At 30.7% G+C, this 21646-nt stretch overlaps 2 protein-coding genes across 5 annotated transcripts; both read left to right on the top strand.

Moving 5' to 3' along the window:
- The first annotated feature begins 2471 nt into the window (after window positions 1-2471).
- Window positions 2472-9215, top strand: LOC112778714 (protein SIEVE ELEMENT OCCLUSION B). Of its 2 annotated transcripts, XM_072228044.1 has the most exons (8): window positions 2472-2736; window positions 2858-2950; window positions 3718-4163; window positions 5718-5812; window positions 6193-6323; window positions 6693-7151; window positions 7561-7997; window positions 8754-9215. In XM_072228044.1, exons 1-8 carry the CDS (start codon window positions 2533-2535, stop codon window positions 8824-8826), a joined length of 1938 nt encoding a protein of 645 aa, XP_072084145.1. In that variant the 5' UTR covers window positions 2472-2532; the 3' UTR covers window positions 8827-9215. The 2 variants fall into 2 exon arrangements, with proteins under 2 accessions (XP_072084145.1, XP_025678793.2); XM_025823008.2 differs by lacking the exon at window positions 8754-9215 and having other exon boundaries at window positions 7561-8316.
- Window positions 9216-9857: 642 nt separating this feature from the next.
- On the top strand, window positions 9858-16127 carry LOC112779436 (protein SIEVE ELEMENT OCCLUSION B). Of its 3 annotated transcripts, none has more exons than XM_025823702.2 (7): window positions 9858-10736; window positions 10870-10962; window positions 11213-11658; window positions 11737-11831; window positions 13083-13213; window positions 13798-14256; window positions 15332-16127. In XM_025823702.2, exons 1-7 carry the CDS (start codon window positions 10512-10514, stop codon window positions 15923-15925), a joined length of 2043 nt encoding a protein of 680 aa, XP_025679487.1. In that variant the 5' UTR covers window positions 9858-10511; the 3' UTR covers window positions 15926-16127. The 3 variants fall into 3 exon arrangements, with proteins under 3 accessions (XP_025679487.1, XP_025679486.1, XP_025679485.1); XM_025823701.2 differs by having other exon boundaries at window positions 9861-10736; window positions 15329-16127; XM_025823700.2 differs by having other exon boundaries at window positions 9861-10736; window positions 15311-16127.
- The last annotated feature ends 5519 nt before the right edge of the window (window positions 16128-21646 follow it).

Genomic DNA, 21646 nt, shown 5'->3' with positions numbered 1-21646 from the left:
TCTGCAGTACCTTGATTGACATGGCAAGCATCGGCTCTAATCATAGGCAGTATGAAGGCCGAAATCACATGATAATCAAGCCTCCTATGATCGCTGGATATGAAAGTGGCTAGAAAAGTATGCAGTCCATTGTACCATTTTACCTCCCATATACCTCTGCGTTGGCAGAGACTAATACGAATCAACCATATGCACCCCTTGCCGAATTTCTTACACTTCCCGTGGTACTTGTGATAATCGGATTCCAACACTTTATACTTAACCCCCACTTCGGATGCTATAAGTCTTCACGCTCAGCACGGTCTCCTCTTTATCCTGAAACTGTTGACTAACTTGGAACTCAACTACTCCTCCTGTATCCTGTGTGTCTGTGGTCCCAAATCCGACAGGCGCGCCAAGTACCCCCTGCTGTCTCATGGCATCCAAGTCCAAGGTTAAAAAGTGCGAGGGGGTATTGCGGAGTTTCTGAACTAGCCGCTGCACCACCCTCAGCTGGAGTACTCGTCGCTAGCTCATCATCGCTATCATCGGCAATGGTGGCGGGCTCCACATCATCATCATTCTCATCCTAAAATACATCTTCCACACTATCTGGTGCTCTACCCTGTCGGGATTCCGGTACCACATCAGGAATGCCAGTCATCGGAATTGCAACGTCACCAAAGGGTCTAGTGTCACCCACTTCTCTGTCATAAGCGCGATTTAGATTAGCGGCGAAGGATGGGAAGGCAACCAAAGCTACCTCAGGCTCAATCATGGGTAAAGATGAAGAGGCACCAACCAGCCTCGAACTAGAGCAGGCTGCCGTGGCTGAAGGCTGAGGATTATGGTTAGAACCTCCTGAACTAGAGACTACATCCACAAGCTTGGCCAACAGCTTAGGGGTTCTCACCTCTGGGAATTGCCAACAATAATGGAACAGTACTTGCAGATCTTCGTAGCTGCCTATGGCGAACGAATCGTATTTCACATCATCCCGCACAACGAAAATCGAAATTCTGTAGAATAACTTATCTACCCGTTTAATGCCTTGCAATCCCAATTTTCGGATTATAGTATTCTGAAACTCGGTGAAACTTGTTAAAGGTTTGAGGAAAACACTAAGCGGATCCTTATCAGTAAACTTAATTTCAAAACGCATTTTTTAATCGATCCTCTATACTACACCAAAACTAAAAAACTCTCATCACTAGCCATTGAATATCACTATGATGAGAAATTCACGTTCAACATCTATTTATATACATTTGGTCTCTAGTAAATCGAATTAGCTTACATCCATTTACATGTGTTGCTCAATACACAGTAAATCGACTTGCACTGTGTCGATTTATTTATGGATATTACGACCATGGTATATCAAATTGTGCTGGTTCGATTTACTAGGAACCCTAACCATGTATGCATAAATCGAATGAAATTGATTCGATTTGCATGAAACTCTACTAAATTGAATATGCCTATTTTGATTTACATAATTACATGCTTTGAGAAATTCATATACCATTTTTTACTTTGGGTGATTTGGATAAATTTTATTCACAGTTAGTTTATATAAGCCATTTGCCCTAAAAAAAAATGAATGCACTTCTCTTATTAATTCCCCCTCCTCTCTCACTCTCTCAAATATTCCTATGATATTCATGCACAATTTTACGTTAGCACAATTTAACATTTTTCTTGTGGTAATGTGCTACAGTGCTAGTCGTTAATGCAATTGTACAGGTTCAATTTTACTAGGTTTTGAGTTTGGTATATCATTTGGATGTTATCTTTGTTACTGCTTCATGAATTTCTTATCATGAAATAAATGAACTTATTTGCATGCAATGGTTGATCACAAGAAAAGTCCTTTTTTTTTTCGGTTTTTCATCATCATCAATTACCGGTACAGTACTACTCTTTTTTTTTTATGATAATTTTTAATTTGGTAGGTCAAAAATTAATTTTATCCAAATTTAAATTCTATTTAAAATTTTATCATTGACCATTGAATTATTGCATATATAAAACAGAATTTGAATTATCAATATTTATTTAATCAAATTAGTGAAGTAACTACTAAACCAACTAAGTTGGTTTGGTACAATAGTAATCTTATTACAGTATTTTATTTACCTATTTATAAGACTCAATCAATTTTATTTTTTTTAAAGGTAGAATACACTCCAATCAAATATTTTAAAGAGAAATATTACATGCATCATTTTTTAATATATTTCTCTTGTATACTTTTCATTTTTTATATTTAAAATGATTCATGAGAAGTGGAAAAAGATAATAATTTTTTTATATCATTAAAAAAAACTTGTACATAAAATATGGTGCAACCATCATTTTCCTATTTTAAATGATATATATAGAAGTTTTTTATAATGACTACTTATAAAAGTTAAATCCATAAAATATTCCATATCCTTTTTCATTCAGTCATTTTCTATGATATAAATAAGGAAGAACAAGGAAACTTGGTGCACCACCAACAAGCTTTAGATTTCTTGTAAGTTTTGTAAGAATAGAAATAGGATAATAATGGTTCATAAGTTGTCACTGAAGTCCCTACTCCAGACAGCGGATAGGGAGCATAATCCATTAGCCATGTCTGACGAGCAGATCTTGGAGCAAATATACTCAACACATGTTCATAGTGACACTAAGTTTGATGTGGATTCTCTCTTCACTCTTGTTTACACTACCCTTAGGCGTTCAACTTCCATTGTTGATAATTTTTTTGAGGTAATTAAACCCCATATCTCTCAATAATGTATCGATCTTTTTCAACAAAAAAAAAGTAACTAATAGAATTATTCTTAACCTTCTTATAGCTATTAATATGCACATGTCATGAATCTTGCAGGGTTCTAAATCGATGATGGAACATATAGACGACAAGATGCCCCTAGCCAATTTTAGTTCACCTCATTGCACACTCAAGCAAATCTATTTCGAGGTCATTCATTAATAAATCCATTATTATTATTATTGTTCAATAGCGTATATATAGTGTATGTGTTTTCTACCTTTTTCTTTTTTTTTTTTTTTTGGTATGCAAATGGATTCCAACAATTAAAAAATTTAATTGACCATGTATATATTTACACGATTGGTGGCAAGACACTAGCACATGAATCTCACAAGATCGGATCGGAGTAGTGTTGAAATTATCAGTAAAAAAAATTCTATAGTTAATATGATAAGTGAATTTTTGAAACGGTTATGCTAGTAATTATTAAAAAATATAAAATAAGACAAACGGTAATTAAAAAATATGAAATAAAGTAATTTTAAATTGATCTAATTATGTATTTCAAACATTTTTTCTTCAACTAACATTATAAATTGATCCAATTGTTGTGAAAATAATCTTTTTCAGATATTTGTCACTATTAACAAGGATTTATAGTCACAAGAATTGAGACATGTGCTAACAAAATAATATTACAGCATATATTGCGACAAAAAAATTATCTTTTTCGAAAAATATTAGGGCAACGATCAATGTCGCAGTTGAAGACTGTATTCTCCAAAATAATTGTCGCTACAATATACTAAATTATGCTGACAACCGTAATGACTATTCACCAATCACCAGCATAGTTAATTAGTTCTATGCCGACAATTTTTATGGCAGACATAACATATTTATAGTACAAGTTCAAAGGATTATATAATTAAGTTTGGAAGTTGAGAACTAATAGTGATTAATTATGATGGCAGATGTGTTGCAAGCCTCCAGGTGAGGAAACAGCTCACAAAACGGCACTGGTGATACTAAACAAGCTCTCAAACTATGAGTGGGATGCAAAGGCAGTGATCACACTGGCCGCATTCGCCCTCGAGTACGGTGACTTTTGGCTGTTGGCTCACCATCAGCCAACAGACCTTTTGGCCAAATCAGTGGCGGTACTCAAGAGAGTGCCGTTACTGACTCGGCCAGAATACGTGCAGAAGCACCGGCAGGCCATCATTGAGGTCAACAATCTCGTGAAAGCGACATTGCAAGTGATCGAGTTGATATTCGAGTTGGAGAAGTTTTCCTCTTATGACACTAAAGATGTGCCTGCTTTGGTGCCTGCTAGAGAGCACATCCCTGTTGATGTATACTGGGCTATCATCACTGTTGTCACTATTGTTAGTCAGATTGATTGTCTCACCACCCAATCGTAAGTTGTGTTCTTAATTAATAACATTGAATTCCAAGAAAATTATTAGTTTAGTTTAGAGTGATATTATCAACATCCAAAAATAAATGTTAACTAGTGTTTTATCCGTAATAACATTACGATTACGGAAATATAAATTTTTTAAAATTACGTCGATTTCGTCCTCACGTTATAGATTATGATACAAAAATTTATAAAATCAAACTATTTTTATAAAAAGGTCATAAGAGACAAAAATTTTCGACGCCTAAGAAGATCAGGATTTTCATAGATAAAAGAAATTAAATACTAAACATTTTAATTATTATTTTTATATGAAAGAGTTTAATTTTTTTATTAATAATTAATTTTAACATTTATTATCTAAAACGAAAAGAATTTCATGTGTATACTTTTACAATCGATTAGATATTAAATTTATTGCACAAATAAAATAATTAATTTTTATACTTGTTATTTAAAAATAATTTTTTTATTTATATAAAAATATAATTACATATTAGTATAAAAAAATTTATATTGATAGTTATAAAATTAACTCAAAATTTAATTTTTTTAAACAATTAAATCTTGATTCTAATTATTAATCACAATATTAATATTCTCTCTAAATTATATGAAATCAATAGTTGAAGAAAGAGAAATAAAAATATAGATTAAAAAGATAAGCGATAAAAATTTAAAATTTAATTAAAAAACTAAAAAATATTCATATAATAATTTTTTATGTGAATAATATTATAGGATATTATTTAATTATAAATTTAATATATTTTTTATAATTTTATGAATTTATTAAAATTATATTATTTTATTAATTTTATTTTTTTAGAACAAAATGGTAAAGAGAAATAGAGATTGAAAGAGAAACAAGAGAGAAAGATAAAAAAAGAAAGAGAGAGGGAGTTTTTTAATTTTAGAGAAAAAATTATTTTAATTGTAATAAAAGAATATCTCGTGACACATTTTAGTTTGTTAAATTAGTAATATAAAATATAAATTATAATTTATATATAGAACGAGAAGGATAGAGAAAAATAAAGAAAGGGAGAGAGATAGACAAGAGGATGTAGGAAGAAAATTTATTAATTTTAAATAAAAATATTTTTCTTAATTTTAATGAGAGAGTGTTATGTGATATATTTTAATTATTAAATTAGTAATATAATATAATTATATTTTAATTTTAATATTTTAATTTTTAATTTTAATTGCAATTAGAGAATATCATATTGCATATTTTAATTGTTAAATTTGTAATTTAATTATTGATAATGATATATAAGAAATAAAACGAGCGAAATAATGAAAGAGATAAAGAAATGAAAATAAAGAAGAAGAGATGACTTTTTAATTTTAGATAAAAAAAAATTTAATTTCAATTATAATGAAAAGATAATATAAAACATATTTTAGTTATAAAATTAATAATAGATAATAAATTATAAATAAACTAATTTGCATATAATATATTTTTGCCAGACTATCTACATTTTAATTTAGGAAGATTTGGTGTGGCCTTTGCTTGGTCAGGTTATAATTGTTCGATTTCAGGGAGAAGAAGCAGGAACTGTATCAATATGGACAAAAATTAAACTTCATACTTGGGAGACTTGGGAAGCAGATCACGCTCTGTAGGCATGAGATTGGTCAGTAGTGAAATTGTGCCAAGCTTTATCTTTTTTGTCATTTTCTCTTTCTTTAGAAAATGTTTTTGAATAATAATAAAGTGTTTGCTATGATGTCTAAAAAATATTGTCTAATTAATAAAATAAGTAAAATAATTAATTTTAAATTTAAAAATATAAAAGTTAAAAAATTTTAAATATTTTAAAGTTATTATAAAAAATAATTTAGATAAAAGTTAGACACTAAACAAAACACACTATAAAATTAGTCTAATAATAAAGATATTTTTTAGTCCAAGTACATATAAAATAGGAGAAACTGTTGCATTTAAAGCTTAAATTGCAGGGACAAAAGTACATCAAGCAAACTAAATAAGTTCTCTATTATGATTTATTTTCAGAGGAAGCAGAGTATTGTCGTAAGCTTAGGAAACTTTTCCAAACTCCAACGGAGATAATGGAGGTGTTTAAGGTCCTCGTTTTCTCAAAGGATGCACCACAGCCATTGTTCGATTGTGCTACTAAAACAACGGTTTGTATATACCTTTTCTTACTAAAATAAGCGTAGTGATAAAAGCACAAATAAACGTATATTAGTTGATATCGTCATAAAAAAATTAATTAAAACAAGAATATTAGCTTTTACAGAAATGATAATTAAAATAAATTTTTTAATTTTTTTCATTTTTTATCAATTACTAATTTTATTATCAAAAGTAAAAAATACACAAACAAAATATACACACAGTGATACATATAATACTTTTCTAATTTTTACTAGGGCTTTTTTTATACGAAAATATATATTAAAGTTGGGCTCAAGCCCAGCCCATTAACGAGAGAACAGTTTGCAAGTCGATGATTTTCTTTTTTTGTTTTTGTTTTTCACTTCCCATGATAGATTGACATTGAAGTGTTAAAAAGGAAGCATGTATACCTTTTCATTTCAACTCTAGACATCACAGAGGAAGAGATTTCAGTACTCAGAGCAGTTCATGAATCCATCAAGACAGATGAACAATATAAGATTGTTTGGGTTCCAATAGTTGAAGAATGGACCGAGAATCTTCGAAAGAAATTCGAGGTTCTGAAGGCTAAGATGCAATGGTATGTGGTTCAACACTTGGGAAGCATAGCAGGCTACAAGTACATCAAGGAGGAATGGCACTTCAAGAAGAGTCCCATGGTTGTGGTTTTGAACCCTCAAGGCAAGGTTCAGCATACAAATGCATTCCATTTGATTCAGGCTTATGGAATGAAGGCCTTTCCCTTTACCTCTGTGGAAGAGGAGAGAATTCACAATGAAATTCATTGGGTTGGTCCTGTGGTTGGTGATATTCACTCCAACATTGACACTTGGGTAAGCATATATTTATATATTGGTCACAATAATAGCATTGATAATTTTTATAGTATAAATATCAACAACCTACTATATTATCCTTCCTAAGTTTATTTTTCAACGTTTTTTCCCAAGTAAGAAGTGTTTTATTTTTTGTCAGTTAAACAAATCTTAATTCTCTTTTTAATATATTTTATTTCAGTGACTTAGATACTTTCTATATTCCTTATTTTTCTGGGAGTGCATTACTGCATTAGCATTCGCCTCTTTCTAGTTTAAAGATAATATATAAAAAGAAACAAAAAGAGAATAATATAGGAGTCACTACCTTAGGAGTTAGGACTAATTTTCTGTTTTCTCTAAGATTTGCCATGAAATCAATATTGGTAATAATGTATTGCTAATCACTCTGTGAATGAATCAACAGATAAGAGAGCAGAAATACATATTCTTCTATGGAGGCAAAGACAAAGAATGGATCCAACAATTCAGCAAGACTGCTGCAGCGCTTGCAAATGATCCTGTCATAAAGGACTTAAGAATTTCCATAGAACTCTTCTGTGTGGAAAAGGAAGACAAGAACCTGTTCAGCCGCTTCTGGAACCGTATAGAGAGCTTGTTTGTGACGAAGGCTCATAAGGCAGTTGATAGTGCGAAACAAGAAGTGCAGAGAATGCTGTGTTACAAGTACGAGAGCGGATGGGCCCTGCTCAGCAAAGGGTCGTCGGTGGTGGCGAGCGGCCACGGAAGCACAATCCTGAAGACTGTGACGGAGTTTGAGAAGTGGAAAGAGGTTGTGAGGAAGAAGGGGTTTGAGACTTCATTCAGAGAGTATCATGAGAGGATTGTGCGCTCCACTCACAGGTGCGCACAGTTTGAGATTCAAAACATTGCTGGCAAGTTACCTGAGGCCATAAAATGCCCTGATTGTCCCAGGATTATGGACATTTTCATAACTTATAAGTGCTGCCACAATGACAATAATAATGTTGTTATCAGTAGTAATGATGCACATTAGAAACTTTCATTTTGTTAATTATGAGATGCAACTCTGAGGGAAATTGTTCCTAGTGTGTCCATTAAAATAAGAGCAATTGTGTGTTTTTTCATGTATTCTGTACGTTGCTGCTTATCTTGAGTGTTGGAACTGAATTGAATTAAGGTTGATCTTTATCTTACTACACTAAAGTTGCAAATATCTTTATACTATATCTTAATAGGTACTTATTTGCTGTTAATTCAGCCTTTTGTTTAATAAATGTGTATTAGAATTTATATTTTAAGTCTTGAAAATAATAAATTTGTTTTTATGAATAAAAGTTTTTATGATAAATTCTTTTCAATACACATTATATATTACATAGGAAGTATTTCAAGCGTATGATAATTTTAAATATTCTAGTATTTTTAGTCATTAATCTCAATCATAATACCTAAAACTGTAGAATACTTGAAAACGTTTTCTATTACATAAAGTAGATATTACCTTGTTTTTTTCATATTATTAATTATACTGTTATGAGATGTGTGTCTACAAATCAAGATCCTAATCAGAAACAGTACTTCATTTACTTTTGTGTCATAGCTTTTTTTTAATTTCATAAAATTATTGTGTTTCAGAAAGAAAAGATTGCTTGGTCTCGCCTCCGCTGCTGGAACCAGCTTAAGGAGGCTCTGGAAAAAGGATTCATAAATAATGAACCCATGAAGAGTCACAAGACAGTAACTAATAAAATTTCCTTTGCACATGCATGAAGATTCCACCAACTTTTGTTTATTTATTTACGGTGGTAGTGGAGCAAGTGTAAATATATATTTATTATGTGGAGGTCTTAGATGCAACATAAGCTAGAAGGTACAAGCTAGGCACATAAAGCCAAGGACATAAGCTAGGACTACTCCACAAGACATTGTAATTTGTAAACCAGGGGATGGAAGTAGGTAACTTCACCGATTTATATAGTCTATAAATAGGCGTTGTGATTTGTGACATTGTTTATTAATGTGTCAAGTATAGATTTGTGACTTCATATATACGTAGTAATTAAGAGTAAATATATAGTGTAAGAGATTATAATCTGTCCACTTATTAGTTAAGTATTTTCCGTTTTCTGATGCATGCAACTTATATTATCATTCAGATCTTTCCAAGAGTATTATTCCATTCCTCTGCTACCTAATACATTGGCGTTAATGATTTCATCAAAAAGTAAGGCTGCTAGAGCCTTCATTCAAAATCCTCGTTCTTGAATCTTCAGCATAGTACCATTTAAAATGGTCTAAAATTTTCAAACACACGAGTAATGACACAAGAACATACGTTAAGAGACCACAAAAGACAAGAAAAAGGAAACTAAGCCAAACACATAAACTAGCAATGACAGCCTATATAATCACTGATAATCATAATTTCCTAAAAATTTCATCGCAACCCACTTGAAACCTACCCCCAACAAATTCCTGGTTTATGCCCCTCAGAAAATAGGAAAACAATATATAAATAAAATAAGATAATTGCAATTTGCAAAGCCTATGTTTTTTACTAATGCTTGGTCATCAATGACTTCAGAATTCCATTAAACTTCTTGTTATACGTTTCTTATGTGCTTCGTATTGGGGCAGTTTCATACATTTATTTATTTTTATTGAATGTTATTGTTGTTGAGATCAAGTCTCAGAGTTGAAGTTTACCATAAATATATAATATTAACAACATTTAAACTCATTATCTGAAAATATTAAGAATCTACACTTCTAGTTATAAAGAAGAGAATTAGCTAGAATTAATTCAAATGTAAAACAAAAATAGAAAAAAAGTATTGGCTATCTAAAATTTTGCATGCATCAATATTCAATGGTCGAAACTCAGGTGCAGTCGACTTTACGTGAAGTTGATAGTTGAGAACCGTTAAATGAAAATTTAGTCAAATTAATAAAATCATTTAACCGCTCTCAGTTACCAATTTTACGTAAAATCGATTGCACATGAGTTTCCGGCATATTCAATACACAATTGAATGTCTGTGAATTTTTTTTATGAAAATTGAATTATACTTATTATTGTAAATATTTACTTAAGTAATTGATTGAAGATTTTTCTCCTAAGTTGATCCACAGAATTTCTTTTCCAAAGGCCAAAAGTAAAGTTTTTAACAAATGACTTTGAATTAAAGATAAAGAAAAAAAATCAATCAAGAATGTTTGAATGAATTAATCATATCATTTTACTAATTAATAAATGAAATAAAAATATATTTCTAAAACTTTGTTACCTTGCTCAAGCATATCTTTCATGCTATAAATAAGCTAATAAGGGAGTACAATCATCAAGTATAAGCAGGGTGCAGCAAGAAATCAATCAAGCTAAGGAGGACCATAATGGCTCATCATCATCATAAGCTGTCACTGAAGTCTCTACTCCATCATCACAATCACAAAGAGGAGAAGGAGCATAATCCATTAGCCATGTCGGACGAGCACATCTTGGAATTAATCTACTCAACTCATGTTCATAGTGACACTAAGTTTGAGGTCGATCCTCTCTTCACTCTTGTCCACAATACCCTTATCCGTTCAACCTCCATTTTGGACGACCTTGTGCAGGTTCATTATATTTTCTTCTTTCTAATTAGATTTCATTATCTATTTCCCAATGTTTCCGTTTATTTTATGCTACGTTCTTTGATTGTCCTATATATAATATATGTATATCCACTTGTGATAAATCCTCTGGCAGGGTTCCAAATCAAGCATGGAGGAGATTGATGAAAAGATTCTCCAACCCAATTTCAATTCACCTTATTGCACACTCAAGCAAATTTCATTTGAGGTAATAATTCACTTTTTTTTTTCTTTAATTGGATGTTGAATCAACTAAGTCACTTACTCTTATTTATATTTATATATATCATAAAACTATTTTTCTACAAAATTTATAGTTATATCTATAATATTTTATTTCACACAAGATCTCTTTTGAATTAACATAAATTTTTTGGATATATTTTCTTTTTTTAAACTTGCAAAAGCAATTACATGAATAGTTATATGTCTCTAGTAATATTATTATGACGTGGCAGATGTGTTGCAAGGCTGCCGGTGAGGAAACTGCTCACGAAACTGCAGTGGCCATTCTCCATAAGCTCTCACACTACGAATGGGATGCGAAAGCAGTGCTCACACTTGCTGCTTTGGCAGTTGAATATGGTGATTTCTGGCTGCTATCTCAGCATCTACAAACAGATGTTTTGGCGAAATCAGTGGCAGTGATGAAGAGAGTTCCACTGCTCATACGGCCTGCGAATTTGCAGAAGCACCGTGAAGCCATCACTGAGGTCAACAATCTGGTGAAAGCGACATTGCAAGTGATTGAGTTGATAGTTGAGTTGGAGAAGCTCTCTTCTTATGACACTAAAGATGTGCCTGCTTTGCTTCCTGCTAGGGAGCATATCCCAATTGATGTGTATTGGTGTATCATCACTCTTGTTACTATTGTCACTCAGATTGAATGTCTCACAACTGATTCGTAAGTTAAATTCTTCCACTAATTACTGGTTACACATATTTTGTCATCAACAGCAACAAAATTGTTGGTTGATTTCAGGGAGGAGAAACAGGAATTATACCATTACGGTCAAAAGATCAACGTGGTACTCAGCAAACTGAGGAAGCACATCGCGCTCTGCAGACACCAAATTGGTCAGTAGTAACAGAATACTACTAGACTAGTCACTAGTTAATAATGATCCTAGTACATACTCTATATATATGGATGTGTTACAAACGGAGAGTTATTATTATTCATCGAAACCGGTGAAATGCAATAATAAGTAATAAAGTTACTATTAAATTTTAGTGAAGAACTCATGGACACACTTTAATTCCTCCTTAGCTAACATGATTTTTTCACTACTATTTAATAAATGATCGAATAGGACGTGTTAATTCTCGAGTTTGATCGACACAAAAATGCTAGGTATTATTATTTTGAGAAATGAATTTTTTTTTTGTCTAAATCACATTCTCCTTTTTTCTATTTAAAAAATATATATATAGTGTCTTTTTTTCTAAGAATTAAATACATACATTCTTATCTATTTGATTAAAATATTTTTTAATAATTATTTTTATATATAAATTAGTGATAATTATTTGATTATTTCAAAAAATATATAAAATATATACTTATTATTATTATTATTATTATAGTTTTTATTTATTTATTTTTATATATTTTATGATTAATAAAAAATTTTAAAAATAATTAAAATTTACTACATTAATAGGAATATATATATTTTATATTATTATTAATATTATTATAGTAGTAAAAATATAAAATAAAAAACATTTATTATTATAATATATTTATTTATTTTTAATTTTTATCATTAATCATGAAATATATAAAAATTTTAGACTAAATATTTTATATTACGTAGTAATAATAATAATAATAATAATAATAATAATATATTTATTATTAAAATAATAAGTTTTATTTATTTTTAATTATTTATCATTAATCATAAAATATATAAAAAATTTAAATTAAATATATATTAATAATTATTAAAAAATATTTAATCAAATGGATTAAATTAAAGTGTATGTTATTTAATTATTGCAGAAAAATATATATTTTAAAAATGGAAAAAAAGAGAATGTCATTTAAACAGCAGGAGAAGAGAGTATCTTTTCTCTTAAACTTTGACTACTTGTGTACCAAGAAGAAAAATATACTTGCATATATATCTTTATATTTTTCTTAATATTTATAATTTGTTTCCCAATAATATAAATTTCTTACTGTATTTCATTTACATATTCTCTTTTTTTTTTCTCTGTCTCTCTCTCCCCTAATTTTCTTAAAGAGTAGAAGTGTAGAACTACTGCTTTGAGGTTAAATGATATTTAAGATGCGAAGGAACTAAATTTGGCTAATTGCAGAGGAGGCAGAATATTATCGTAAGCTAAGGAAGCTTTTCCAAACCCCAACTGAGATAATGGAAGTGTTTAAGGTCTTAATTTTCGCCAAGGATGCCCCGCAGCCACTGTTCGATTGCGCTTCTGAAACTACGGTTTGTATATATTTTTACATTTTCCTATTGCAATATATTTTGATTTACTATTTTATTTATATATTCAAGCAGTTTACTAGCTATGAATTTACGTAGGTTATTCAAGGTAGACATTATTTTATTGGTTTTCATTTTTAACAAGAAACAATAGTACATAGATTTACTATCGTTTGCAAAGCTAAGCGCTTGTCAAACCCTAGTAGTATAAGTATAAGTAATATTAAGAGTGTATATATCATAATGTTGAGACGTTGTATAAATTCATACTTCATTAAGCTGGATGTTACGTTGGAGAAAAAAGATAGTGAAGAGAATGATTTTTTTTTTATGAGTGATTAATAGTTATTACATAAAATATGTTATTTTTTGTTCATTTTTAAAATAAAATTAAATAATTCTCTTCACTCTACTACAAAACTTTTTCATTATAAAATTGGCCTTATATTAAACTGTTAAATAGAATGTGAATCTGATTTAAATAAATATAATATCTTAAATAAGTCAAAATATCAATATTATAATTTTTTCATTTCTTTTGAATATAGTTGATTGAATATTTTGACTTTCATTTCTCGACATGACAGGTTGACATTACAGTGCTGAAAAAGAAACATGTATACCTATTCATTTCAACTCTAGACATCACAGAGGAAGAGATTTCAGTACTGAGACCGGTTCATGAATCCATTAAGTCAGAAGAGCAATATAAGATCGTTTGGGTTCCAATAGTGGAAGAATGGAGCGAGCATCTGCGAAAGAAATTCGAGGTTCTAAAGGCCAAGATGCAATGGTATGTGGTTCAACACTTTGGAAGCATAGCAGGCTACAAGTACATCAAGGAGGAGTGGCACTTCAAGAAGAGTCCTATGGTCGTGCTGCTAAACCCTCAAGGCAAGGTGCTCCATCAAAACGCATTCCATTTGATTGAGGCCTATGGAATGAAAGCCTTTCCCTTTACCACTGTTGAAGAAGAGACAATTCACAAAGAAAAACATTGGGTTGGCTCAGTTGTTGGTGGCATTCACTCCAACATTGACATTTGGGTAAGCATATTTATATATTGCACAGTACACTAATTTGATACACACTTATGCTTGTTTGGTTGATAAAAGAGATTTTTTTTTAATGAAAAATATCTTTTTTTATTTTTTAGCGTATTTGGCAAATTTTTAGTAGTAAAAGTAAAAGTACTAGAAAAATAAAAAAAAAATATCTTTTTTGAAAAGTTGTAATTTACATCTTTTTTTTTTAAATTTTTTTTTTATAATTTTTTTTATATAATAAATAAATAAATAATACTTTTATATTGTTATACCCAAATATAATTAATAGATAAAAAAATTTTTTTAATTTGCATGATATACCCAAACATAAAATTATTTTTATTTTTCCATAAAATCTTTTAAAAAAAGATAACTCAAAAAAAAAAATTCTTTTTTTAGAAGCTTATCCAAACAAGCTCTTAATTTGTACTAATTGCATATTCTCACACTTTAAGAAATTCAATATATTTGGATAGAATAAACACCAAATTCATTCTCAAAAAATTTTAAATAAGACACTTTATTTTCTAATAAATTTTTATTAAAAATATTATTTATACACCAAAATTAATTATTATATATTTATATATAAATATATAATATAGTTTAACTTATTTGTAATGTGTATTTTATATTGATTGTTGATTTTATAGTATATTTATCATGATTGATTTTTATTTATTAAAAATTATTTAGAATTATTTTGGTCAAACAGATTGGTTCGTCTATCATTTAAAAAAAAAACTAATTTATTCTATAATGTATTTTTTAAAAAACTTAATTATATTATAATAAATTTATTAAAAACTTGTTTGTCTAGCTCATATTAAAAAATTTGATTAACAGCGATGACAGAAGACCAATCTCTTCAATGAAAATAATTCTAAAAAATTTTCAGCAAATAAAAAATTTGTTTGGACTAAAATATTCTATATATATAAAATCCTTTGAGACTAATTTGGATGGCGTGTATCATTTGGATACTATTATCACAATTCAATATATATATATATATATATATATATATATATATATATATATATATATATTTGAGTTTGGGTGTGAATTGAAGCAGATAAAAGAGGAGAAGTACATATTGTTCTATGGAGGCAAAGACAAAGAGTGGATCCAAGAATTCAGCAAGAGTGCTGCATCCCTTGCAAATGAGACCATAATAAAAGAGTTAAAGATATCCATAGAGCTATTCTGTGTGGAAAAGGAAAACAGAAACATCTTCAAACGCTTCTGGAAGCGGGTAGAGAGCTTGTTTGTGACAAAGGCTCACAAGGCTGCCGATGCAGTGAAACAAGAAGTGCAGAGGTTGCTGTGTTACAAGGACGAAACCGGTTGGGCCCTGCTGAGCAAAGGCTCCTCTGTGGTTCTTAGTGGCCACGGAACCACAATGTTGAAGGCGGTGGCAGAGTTTGAGAGGTGGAAGGAGGTTGTGGTAAAGAAGGGGTTCGAATTGTCATTCAAAGAATACCATGAGAGGGTTGCACATGAAACGCACCGTTGCGCACAATTTGAAATCCCTGATGTTGCTGGAAAGTTGCCAGAGGCTATAAAGTGTCCTGATTGTCCTAGAGTTATGGACATTTTCATAACTTACAAGTGCTGCCACAATGATAATACTAGTACTACTACTAATGCAAATTCTACATACTATTAGGATTCATGTTATCATGTCCTTGTGTGCGTGCTATCTTAATAAGTTTTTTCTCTTCTAAATGAAATAAGAATGTCTGTCATGGTTATGTCTTGCCATGTAATGTACTCTCTTGCTGCTAATATTCATTCCTTGAGTCATGGAATTGATGAATTAAGTTTTCCTATATATATGAAAAGAAAATTGAGGTAGCAACAATTATCAAGAAGACAAGCCAGTGAGATCTCACTTGAAATAATTTACATGTCTTGGAAAAGGCTACTGAAGTCTGAAAGTTTCAGTTAAAAGAGTAGATCAAAATGAGAATAATAGAGACCAAGAGTAAGGGTTTGTTTTGGTGAATTTCTAAGAAAAGATGTTTTTGAGTTATCTTTTTTTAAAAGATCTTATGAAAAAATAAAAGTAATTTTATGTTTGGGTATCTCATCCAAAAAGATCTTTTTTATCTATTGATTATGTTTGGGTATAACAATATAGAAGTACTTTTTTGTTTATTTATTACATGAAAAACATCTTTTTTTAAGGAAAAAGATCTTTTAAAAAAAGATATAAATTACAGCCTCTCAAAAAAGATGTTTTTTTTATTATTTTTCTAGTGCTTTTACTTTTACTGCTAGAAATTTGTCAAATACGCTAAAAACTAAAAAAAGATATTTTTTCATTGAAAAAAAATTTTTTTATCAAAATAATGGCGCCCAAATAAGTACTAAAAAAAGCCTATGTCGCCATAATGGTTCTGGGTTTGGGTTTAATTTTGGTGGATCTATATAATGGTTGCCAAGCCCAAGGTCTATCGGCCTATTCGGTATTTGACTCTCTTTAACTCATTTGTGTTTAAAAAGATCTATAACCCAACCCAACTCACCGCAAATGCAAAAAAGTAAAAAAAAAAAAAACCATGAATACCTCTAGAGTTCCCTTTTTAATAAATTTGCGTGTAAATCTTTAGTTTAAAAAGAGATATTAGGCTTAGGGTTGATATTATTAGGAGCGGTTGGTAACCAAAATAAATAGATCTGCTATATATACAAGTCTTTTTGACAAATAAGTCTAAACAAGTTTGTCCAAACCCAACAAAAACAACCCTCAGGTTAGAGTGCGTGTAAACACGGCTTGCCCAACTATCGAATAGTGCAAATGTCATTATGAAAAATGGTTCTTCTCCCTCGATCAAAACCACAACGCTCAAAATTTAAATAAGGATCAAAATCTCTAAAAATCGTCACGAAAAGTCAAAGAAGTTTCAAAGTTGAATTCGAAATCTTCACCAACAAAGACAGAAAGCAAAGACGAACAATTATTGAAGGTAATGTTCACTAATCTTGTAGTTTTCTCACTTTTCTCTTTCTCATTTTGATCGCAAAATGCTATATAGTCATATTTCTGTTTATTTAGTAGATTCATTTTGTGTTCTTGCGTTGAAGTATGTATTACTGTTCTCATATACGCTTCATTTGGTGATAACTGTGTTAGGTCGGTGTAAAAATGTTACATAGTATTTCTTGTGTAGTTTAACTTATATTTGCATGTGTTTGAGGGATTTGAATGTGTTTTAATTGTGCATGTTTGAGTTTTGCATGTTTCGAAATGAGTTTGTCTGTAGTGCTTCTGGTATCATTGTATTCATGTTTGTGATGTTTTGGTGTATTTGATTTCTCTTTCGGTGTATTTGGCTTGTCTTTCCATGTATTTCATCAGAATTAAGGTATACTTGGTGTTGTTGTACTTTTTATGCTATAACTACACAACAGAATATTGTTCTTGATGCTTCTGATGTTATTATGTACATATTTGAGTGATTTGCAACTGGTTTTGTCTATTTTTAAGGAATTTTATTCATCAATTTGTTGTAACAACCCATAGAATTTTGTTGTAGTGCTTCTCCTATCATTTTAAGTATGTTTGATTGAGTTGCATATCTTTTTTATCTCACATTGTATGATGTAAAAAAAAAAAAATCAATATAGCGGTGTGTTTGGTTTGTGTTTTGGTGTATTTGGTTTCTCTTTCGGTGTATTAACCCTTTTTGTATTTCTTACAGAAAAATTGGCACCAAAAGTAGCACCAAAATATAATGTAAGCATATATATATTTGAATAACGCAATTTACTTTGAATAAATCTAATTTATTTACAGAAAAATCATGATTTGAGATGCTCCACAAGATCAATTCATAAAAAATTTCAAAACATGAGCAAGAACAAGAAAGCAATTGTTCGAGAACTGAGATTTGGTGGTTTGATGAATATCCCTGCCATGAATGTGCCACATAAGTTATTGAAACAATTAGCATATTCATTTGATTTGTCCCATAATAGACTGTACACACGGTATGGTATAATCAACATCACCCAAGAAAATATAGCAACTGTCCTTGGGTTGAGTATATCTGGTAAAAATCAATTTCCTAATATATTCTGTGAATCAAATTTTGGTGTATTATCAAATTATTTCTGTGTCATTGAAATATTTTTTGCTGCTTTTGTAGGGCCACTCTATCCAGCCAAAATTAACTTTCAAGAACTTAGTGAGGAGAATAAGAAAGTTGTTAGAAGCTTCCAAGGCAAGACCTTGTCACAATTATCAACCTCTATGATGGAGATGGATGTCGATAGGGAGAAAAATTAGATGAAATTCAAGAGAACATTCATCCTAGACATTTAGATGTTCTTCTTGTTGCCGACAGCGGTAAACAAACTTTCTCCAGTTCACATGCCGCCCATTCTTCACGTGGACGCCATATGTCAACGAAATTGGGGTGGTCATGTGCTCAACTTCCTAATAAGGGCATTAAAGAGCACATATTAGAAAAGAAATATGCTATTAGAAATATGTTCTACAACTTCATATACCGTATAACTTAGAGCAGAGTGCGTTGATCTTGTGATGAAATTCACCTTTTCTTTGAATTGTGCTTGGACTTTCCTGAACTTCTCATGAGTATAAACATGTTGAAATTGAGCTTCTATTGAGGAATTTGTTTCACACGGTATGGCGACATAAAAATCTGCAGCATCCGATTCTCTCTCTCTTTACTTCCTAGACAATTATCATACTGCCTGACAAATTGGATAAGTGAGTTGTTGTGCATAATAAACTTGTTAAAAAAAGTATGCACACTTTTTTTCCTTTGAGTCCTTCTCATCCCGAGCCAGAAATGGTGATCAAGATAAACTAGAACCCATAAATAACAATATTCGAAAAGCTTTGAAAAAACACCTAAATCAGAACTAAAATATACTAAAAAACATACAGTTTGACACCTTTACTGCACAAGCAAAACACATAAATATTCACACACTAAAATTAACATCATCAGTTAATTCTAATAAAGACAACATTACCTGAAAGCCACTTATTGTACCCAAGAGGATGTCCGAAAAAAAGTTCCAAACAACATGACTCATCTCGTGTTTTAATTTCTTTGTGTCACTTGTAGCCATTTAGTTTACTTGAGATCTTCTTCATGATATGCCAAATACACTACCGGTGTTGTGGGAATACAAGCCTTAATAGCCCTTTGCATCGATGTGCCTTGATCGGTAAGAATGCCTTTCGGAGTATTTTCTCCCATGCAACGAGGCCAACATTTAAATAACCATTTGAATGATTGAGTATCCTCGTTTTTCATCAAAGCACATCCCAGAATTATTTACTGACCATGGTGATTCACCCTAACAAAAGAACTAAAAACTAGATTATACCTGAAATACAACGACACAGAAACAAAATCATTGATACACCAAAAGATTCTCTATATACACCGAAAGTGATTTCAAAATACACATAAACCAGAACAACATATTACCTATTTGTATTGTAAGTGGTATCAAATGAAATAACATCTCCAAAATACTCACGGACAATCCTGCTTCTTGCGTCGGCCCAAAAAGCAAGCTTAATTGACTGATCAACCTCAAGTTCAAGCTCAAAAATAAATTATGATTCTTTTCTTTCATTCTTAATAAGTATTTCCCAAATTCTTTTGCACCCTCTAGTTCTGAAACATTCTGCACTTCTCTCGTGATGTAATTTCTCACATCTTTTTCAATAAAACTTATTTCACGATGACCTCTGCTGCTGGACAAATGATTGGTATATTTTTCTTGATCTGATTTCGGCTTTCTCACTATTCTCTATTGTACATCGTACAGACATGTTGAATTCCCTGTGTTGTTTAAGCACCTTTGCTTGATTTAAACAACACGAATGTGAATGATGCAACACAACCTTTGAAATGATCCAAACACCAATATCCTTCAATATATGTATATAAATTCTTGCAGGATAATTTAATCCAGCTGAAGGATTTGTCTTCTCAATTGGAGATATGTTCGATTTCCATTTTCCCTTTCTGATACATGTAATCAATTGGTTCTTAATTTCATTTTCCTTTTTATTTGTGCTTCAAATTTTCGTAGAAAAACCTGCAAGTTTCAAATAGTCTTTGTAGAATTTTCTAACTTCTTCAATCGTGTTAAAAGTCATCCCAACCTTTGAAACAAGTTTCTCATCAACATCACAGAAATTAAAAATATACCAAAATAATTCTACAATACACCATATTAGAACTAAAATACACCGAAACTGGGAACGAAACAGATTCATCAAAATAATAAAATCAGATTCAAAACTCGTACATTACATTCAAATTCAATCCATCAACCATTAATTGATTCGATTCTAAACAATAAAACAATTTCTCCTAGTTCAGTTGAAAGTCTAAACTTATAAATACACCGAAAAAATTCCAAAATAAAACGAAAAAATTCCAAAATCCACCGAAGTTTTTCCTAAATACATTGAAATGAGAATGGAACAAATTCATCAAAATAATAATTCAGATTCAGAACTCTTACATTACATTCAATTTAAACCATCAATGATGAACAACAATTTTTCACAAATAAAAACCACGTTATTCACCTACAGAATCATAAGCTACTAATGAAAACATTAACTAGAATCGAACCATACCTTATCCATTTGATTCGATTCAAAATAATAATCCACTTCACTCTGGTTCAATTGACAGTCTGAACTTGAATTATTCATTATCTTCAAGAACAAAATAGCTGTTCAAAGCTGATTTCATAGCTTGATTTCAAATCTTCAAATCAGATAAAAGAGCATTCAAATTGAACGAAGAGAATGTAGAGAACATAAAGAAGGAAGAGAAACACAGAGATAGAATAGAACGTAGAGAGGTAGAAAACGCTGAGAAAATTAAAAAAAAAATCCTCAAAAAAAGGTAGTTTTATATTCGCGCGTTGAGTGAAAAGTTAGTTAGAGATAATGGTGCGTAAGGTAAATTAGGTTAAGGCTATTTGTTTGGACTTGTGTGTAAATCACTTGTATGTAGATATGAATTACAAATAAATTAGCCAAAAATAGTCAGAACTTGACTTATTTAGCATTCATTATTTGTTGCAACAAATACATTTTAAAAAATACAATGGTCAACAAATAGCAGCGGTTCATAACCACCGGGAAAATGCCATCGAATTTAAGGTTAGCTAAATAGCATTGGTTTCAACCGACACTATTCAAAGGATTTCATTGCGATTGTGCCAGCGGTTTGGTGGAACCGCCGCAAAATCAAATCTCCATCCCCCATACTGCAATGCTTCTTGAAACGTTGATAATTTGTTTTGCAGCGGTTTAAAATCGCCGCAAATTCCTATAAAAATCGCTGCTAAATCCCGTTTCTGTTGTAGTGGTAGT

This window comes from Arachis hypogaea, chromosome 19, assembly GCF_003086295.3.
Source record: "Arachis hypogaea cultivar Tifrunner chromosome 19, arahy.Tifrunner.gnm2.J5K5, whole genome shotgun sequence".
Taxonomy (NCBI): Eukaryota; Viridiplantae; Streptophyta; class Magnoliopsida; order Fabales; family Fabaceae; genus Arachis; species Arachis hypogaea.
This window is presented reverse-complemented; position numbering and strand designations above follow the sequence as displayed.